This window comes from Leuresthes tenuis, unplaced genomic scaffold, assembly GCF_036924035.1.
Source record: "Leuresthes tenuis unplaced genomic scaffold, fLeuTen1.0.hap1 SCAF_5, whole genome shotgun sequence".
Taxonomy (NCBI): Eukaryota; Metazoa; Chordata; class Actinopteri; order Atheriniformes; family Atherinopsidae; genus Leuresthes; species Leuresthes tenuis.
This window is the reverse complement of record NW_027325359.1, coordinates 8,067,605-8,074,110: the sequence shown is the minus strand read 5'-3', so window position 1 is coordinate 8,074,110 and position 6,506 is coordinate 8,067,605. Positions and strand designations below refer to the sequence as shown.

Here is a 6,506-nt window from a genome sequence, read left to right as displayed (position 1 = left end):
AAAGATCATTTTAGATATAGTTTATTGCTCAATGTATGCTTTGAAATCAGTCTTTGCCTTATTGTACAGTTCTGGAGTCTCCTCTCTCAGGGTCATGCTATGCTGCAAATACCGATAAACCTAAGGAATAAATCTCTTTTCTTCAAAACCAAAGGGGTGTTTTTTACCCCCATTTCCATGCCCTTTAATGTGAGCTTTCAAACAGTTTTAGTATGTAATGCTAAAAACTGACACATTCTGGCTAATGACTGAATTAAGAGTTGAATGAATGTTCTGAATCCATCATGCCTGCAGGCAGTCACACTGTGTGCCTTAGTATCTTCTGCACAACTCTGGTCTGGGATTTAGGAACCTTTTTAATGTACTTGTTGATCTCAAACAGTAATGTGTTACTTCAGATAGTTTTATCTTTTCTAGATGGAAGTTCATATCAAGGTCAATACAGATGTTGTTCTTTAATCATATTTAATTTAAGTCTGGTACTGTTATTTGGCATCTGAGAGACAATCTGCTATTCAGTCTGAGTAATTTCTAACAGACAATAAATCTTCTCTTGTCACCCATGAATAAAGTTTGAATAAAGGTTTCTGTCCACAAGCAAAGTTTACTAGATCTCTCTGATTGTACTAAATTATTGAAGTACATACTGTTTTTTTCTGAAGGTGGGTTCTGTTGCTTTACTAGCCAATTTAGAAAGAAGCTGCTCTGACATTTTCTAGTAAATGCACGTCAATAAGACATTGCAAATGCATTCATTTGAGATATAATGCATTTATATGGCTGTAAACCTATGTATAATATCTTTTTAATTTTTTGATTAAACGTTTAAATTGCACATGACTGTGTTGGTGCAAAGTTTACACCGTACCATAAGTGGTGGACAAAATGTATTCCAACACCGTGCCAAAGTCTTGAGTCACCCATCATTTCTTCAGACCTTGCTTCAAATGTGCCCGACTTTCTTGGGATCATTTAAAGCGGTCTTGAGCAATAGTTCTCCAGGTTTTCTGATGGAGTTTTAATTTGGCAGCTTTTTCTACCAATTTTCAGACTAGTTATTTTACCTGACCACTTTCAGGGGAACATGATGTGATGACAGAAAGTGTAAATGATGTTGCTGTAAAAGTGTGGTGCATGAGAACAATTATGATCTTTTGCAATGGTAATAAAAGTGCCATGAAAATGTAGGTCTGAGGAAACATTCAGACAAGCACACTACTGTACATGCAAAGATGTTTTATAGCACTAAAAAAAATTTTTTTTAGTGCTATAAAAAAGGTTTGTTGACTACATCCTGTCACCCTCCATCATTCAATCTCCTGACACTCTTTGATGTCAGTGCAAGGACAACTGTTAGTGTGTGTGACAATGTTTACTGTTTATTACTGGAAAGGAATTCATTCCAGGACAAGAGAAAAGGCTAAGTATATCCCCGCTCTGACAGAAAATTTATCACTTGGCACTCTTAAGTCAATGGCATAACTGAGCTGAGACACTCTGACGAACAGCTGTGACAACCTCATAACTGTGAAAGGACAATGTCAAGTGTGCTGCAATTACAAGTGGAATTCTTTATTAAACATGTATATTATGCCTCGATTTATATCAGCCTAATTAAAATGTCCATCGTGCTTTTAACTGTTCTGTGTAACTGTACACATAATTACCTCATATTTATTGTCTTTATATAAAAGTAGCGCAAATTTTTGGTCTTGCAATTTTTTTTTTTACAAGTCATTCATGTAAGGACAAAACAATAACAAATTGCACAGACAAATTTCTACACTTCTGCAAATACAAGCAATGTCACGATGCTCGTGGCTAGAGTTATGCTTAGAAATATTAAGTACTATCTTAGTGTGTAACATCATGCAGTGTGAAAGCACCATAGGAGTTCTTCTACTGAGCACCACCAGCTGCATCAAACATCTTCTTCCTGCCCTTCATATCAGACATGGCCTCCACGTTCTTACGCCAGTCACCCACCTCCATCGTCAGCTCCTAAAGTTTCACATCCCACATTCAGACCATTAGATTCCTGCACTTTCAGATCTGTACAAATTAGCAGATTATCTCTGTAAATGCAGTCATACCTTCTCCTGTTTGATGTCCTCTTTCTTCACAGACTTGAGGTTGGCCCTCAAGTCCATAGAGCCCTTATTTTTGGATCCAAACAAAGCTTTCAACATCTCGTCTGCCGAAACTCTCACCTTCCTCAGTGCCGGTTTCTTAAACTTTCCACCAAGGTCTCGCACCTTGAGTGTCAACTCATTGATCTAGAGAATAAATAAACTTTTCAGTGACATTTTTTAAATTTTCTATAGGCTTCAGTCAAATCTTGTGTGTTCCTGTGTGTGTTGTGTTCATACGTCTCTGTTGTTCTTTATCACTTTGGCTTCACAGTCGTACCGCTCCTCATCCACTACAGCAATCTTTTCATGCATCTCCTTACAGAGATTCTCCAGAAAGAAAAAACAGTTCACACAAATCTTAACCACATTTACATAGTTTCAGTATATGAACAACATGGTTAGTCTGCTGCGTTTTATCTCCTTTGAGTGAAGGGATTCTTACCTGCAGGTCTTCCGTGTTTAAACCACCGAGCTGCAGCGGGGGATGCTTCTCTCCCAGATAGCGAACCTTCTCGTCCTCACGTGCAGCCTTCTCTGCCTCCAGCTGCTCGGTTGCACGAGTCAGCAGAAGGATCTGGTCAAGCCAAAACAACATTTTATCAGCACTTTTAATTTTCCTGTTGAATGTTGTGCAAGGAAATTTCTCATATTGACAGTTATATCTTTTGATCATGAGGTGACTTGCAAGGTAATGCATATCTTACATATTATTCAGAATTTACCTTCAGAGATAGCTTGCGTGATGCAGAAATCTTGGATTTGGGCTGTAAATAATTCACAATATAACATGTTAAAGCTAACTTTGAATGGCACATTGTTCAAAATGTAACGAGATATCTCACAGTAAAAATATAACAGCTGCCCACAATGTCCAGCACTCTTATAATGATTATTTTCATCAGTTTGAATTCATCATAGAAAAGTCTCATTATCCCAAAGTGTCAGATGTTTCTATGACCCTAAACAAAGCAGCAATCTCGCAGATATTAAGCTTAAAAGAAAAATGTAAATGTAAAAATGTCTATGTAAAAGGTCTGCAAAGCTATAATGCCCCAAAGACCACTCCAAAGGGAATTTCTTCCTCAAAGAAAGCAGTAACCTCTTGTCCAGAATACTGGCTGCTAAAACCATGAGAGATTAATCTGTTTTAGCCTATTTATATATGTAAAATTTAGAAAGGAATTGAAAATTCTCCTTATGAAATTCAAAGAATTCGGTGACCGATCTCCATCGTAACTTAAATATCTTATTTATCCCTGTCACCTCAGAAGAATCCCGCTCTCAGGGGGCAGTGTTACTTTTGGTTGGGAGACTTTCCAGGACTGGAATGGAAGGCAGAGTTTTCATACTTCTCTCTGAACCAGCTTCCAGGAACAAGAAGCTGACCACTCTGATTTTACGACCAAGCTGAAAAAACTTTTTTATTTTACAAAACTAAAGCTCAATTATCTGTGTTTTTTGTTTTATTAAGTATTTATTCAAACAGCTTGCAATATCAAGAATGTCTCCATAGCTTAAGACTAAATCTAAATTATGGATATCATTGTTTATCTGTAGGTTATTCTGATATTTTGCGAGAGTAATAATTGCAAAGCAAATGTGTCAAATAATGATAACGTATAGAGTGCAGGATTTGAACTTACAGTTTACTGTATAACACTCCATCATTTCAATACATGGACTGTGCTTCATCATGCTGACATTAAAAGTAGTAGTTTCCTTTTCTGACAGACGAGACTGAAATGATTGAAAATAACCATGCAAATATGGAAACACAACACTTATTGACAGGTTAGCACAGAAGGAATGTTATTCGTCAATTAATTGTTGTTAAATTATATCAGTACCTTTGCCTCTACCTTTGGGGGCAGGGGTGCTGGGTGCTGAGGAAAAATTAAACTCAATTAAGGATTTTAAACAATGATTTGGCATCTCCCGATCCCTCTTCCCAATAACTGAGACTCGAAAGCATAGTGAGACATGCAAGATGTAACTTACATAACTGTGATGGCATTGAGTAGTAGTTTGTTGAACCAAAGGATGGAGAAAAAGAAAACGGTGGAGACGCACACACAAACAAAAGACAATGTGATTAAATTAAATACTTCTCAGGCCAGGAAGCATTTTGGAAAATCAACTTTTACATGATGTGATGACAGAACTTACGTATCAGACATTGCCGCTCCTCTGAAAAAGAAACTGATAAAATACTGTCAGATGTGACACTCAAAAATAATCTAAAGATTATCAGTAAATACCTCCTTCAGTATAAAAATACTGCAGGGGAATGGAACATCAGAGTTGTATTTAACTGCGGGTGGCTCTTATACTCCAAGACATGGAGATCAAAGATCTTCTTTTAAGAAGATCACTCACTACATGAAATCATTCTGTTTGAAAAGTTCTGGGAAACTTCAGGGAGGTTAGATGGTCTCTCAGCTCTCCTTCAAACTGTCTTGTCAATATACTAACGTAATGCGTTCTCGTTACCTCTTCTACCAAAAAATAGTGGAGATATCATACTGGTTTGACAATTGCTTAATTGGTAACCTGAAATAAGGTTGTAGGAAGATATCTTCTTTTTTCTATCTAATCCAACAACTGGCCCATTTGCGCCTCCCAGCTGTCAGTCAGAAATTACTGGCCTGTCACCAGGGTTAACAGAAAAACCCTGCTTGTTAGCTCAAAAACTCTTAAGAGTTGATTAATATCACCACTTTGAACGAAGAAAAGTATGTCCTTCAAACTAATAAAAAGATTCCAAATAAAACATTAGATCTCCAGTCTTTCCTCTCCTAGTTTATTTAATCTAATGGAAATTAGCAAGAGGCAGGAAGTAGCTTCATACAATATTCCTCTCAATGTTGCCTATGCGGGTTTACGCCTCTGTATGTCTGTGGCCGTGTTGGTTTTCTTTAGGATAAAATAATGCCCCCTAACACAGCCACAAGGAGCCTAGTTATAAATATAATTTTTGTTCACATTGTGTCTGTCAATAACAACAAACACGGCTGCTCTTTCTCCTTGTGCAGCCGAGCAGCAGATGTCACATTGCTGCATAACCTTTCAAGTGTTATTTCTACCATCCACAATATGTGGTGCACCAATTCAGCGACTGTTCAGAACAGGGTTGGATTAACCTGTAAAATGTCCTAAAATGAAGATGACAAAAACAGAAAAAAAATAAAATCTCGGTGGTATTTTATTTAGAAAATTATCTTAGCTGGAAGCATTTAAATGTAAGAAATATTCACCATATGGACAGAGAATAAGTTAAGGTAGCTAGTTTTGATTTAGATTTAAAATCATATATTTTTAAACAGTGCATGGAGGGCATAAGAAAAATCAAATGTTGAGGCATTTTAACAAAAACAAAAGTAGCACTGTGTCTGTGTTTATAGGCTTAACATTGAATCTTTAAATGGTTAAATGTCAGGGACAGATCCACATGGAGTTGGTTCTGTTATGTTTGTCAACCTGCAACTATCATTATTCTTACTTATTCAGTAATGTCAGGTGTTTCTTCTTATACTCTGTCTTTCAGTCATAATGTCAAACTGTAGATTGTTCAAGCCTTTCTTTTATCTTGTCTTTTACTTTTCTTTTAAACGTCATACAGCTGTCACAGTCCTTCAGTGGTTGGAAAATGTTGACTTAGTCAGTGTCAGTCACCTCAGACGTGATTCATTTCTGTGTGAGTGATGACATGTTTTGTGTGCCTACGTGAACAAAAACACGTGTTTTATATAGAGACACCTGATGTAGCTTTGGCACTGTGTCTATTTTAAGACCAACATCTTCTTTAATTTATGTAATCTCCATGGCCTTTTTGTTATTCTTTGATGTCTTGTAATGAGCAAGATGCTGGTATTTTTTTAACACATATTTCAGGCATTCATTTAAGTGAATGCTAAAATTCATCCCTAAAATAGGTTTGGGAAAGAATAAGACATTACATCAATACATATATATGGTCTTGCATCTGTAACTTAATCTACTGCCAGAGATGGCACAGTACTTTGTCTTCACATGCACATGCTGACCAAAAATACCAACGAGTCTGACTTCCCACATGTGGACTGAGGTGACAAGCTGTGAGTTCTGTTATTTAATTCAGACAAATCCACCTGGCACAACAATCAGTGCTGACATGACATACAGACCTCAGCAGCGACTTTTAAGAAGTACTGAAACATCCAAGATTAATATAGCTCTGCACATATTAGCCATAACATTGTGACCACCTGCCCAATATTGAGTAGGTCCACCTCATGCCACCTAAAACACATCTGACCTGTCATTGCACTGCCAAGGAAAATCTGAGGATATCTCGGAGTTCTGTGACATCTGGGATATTAAGAGTAGGTCCTTTGG

At 37.0% G+C, this 6,506-nt stretch overlaps 1 protein-coding gene across 1 annotated transcript; it reads right to left on the bottom strand.

Moving 5' to 3' along the window:
• Window positions 1–1,806: 1,806 nt before the first annotated feature.
• On the bottom strand, window positions 1,807–2,947 carry tnni1c (troponin I, skeletal, slow c). Its single transcript, XM_072385128.1, has 5 exons — window positions 2,855–2,947; window positions 2,575–2,706; window positions 2,370–2,459; window positions 2,094–2,276; window positions 1,807–2,001 (listed from the first exon to the last, which is right to left on the bottom strand). Exons 1-5 carry the CDS (start codon window positions 2,945–2,947, stop codon window positions 1,900–1,902), a joined length of 600 nt encoding a protein of 199 aa, XP_072241229.1. The 3' UTR covers window positions 1,807–1,899.
• Window positions 2,948–6,506: the final 3,559 nt, after the last annotated feature.

Coding starts and splice junctions, on each gene's coding strand:
- tnni1c (XM_072385128.1), bottom strand. CDS start 2,947: ATGTGCCATTCAAAGTTAGCTTTAACATGTTATATTGTGAATTATTTA. Junction 2,707..2,854: donor CACGCAAGCTATCTCTGAAG/GTAAATTCTGAA, acceptor TGGCTTGACCAG/ATCCTTCTGCTGACTCGTGC. Junction 2,277..2,369: donor TGATAAAGAACAACAGAGAC/GTATGAACACAA, acceptor TTTATTCTCTAG/ATCAATGAGTTGACACTCAA.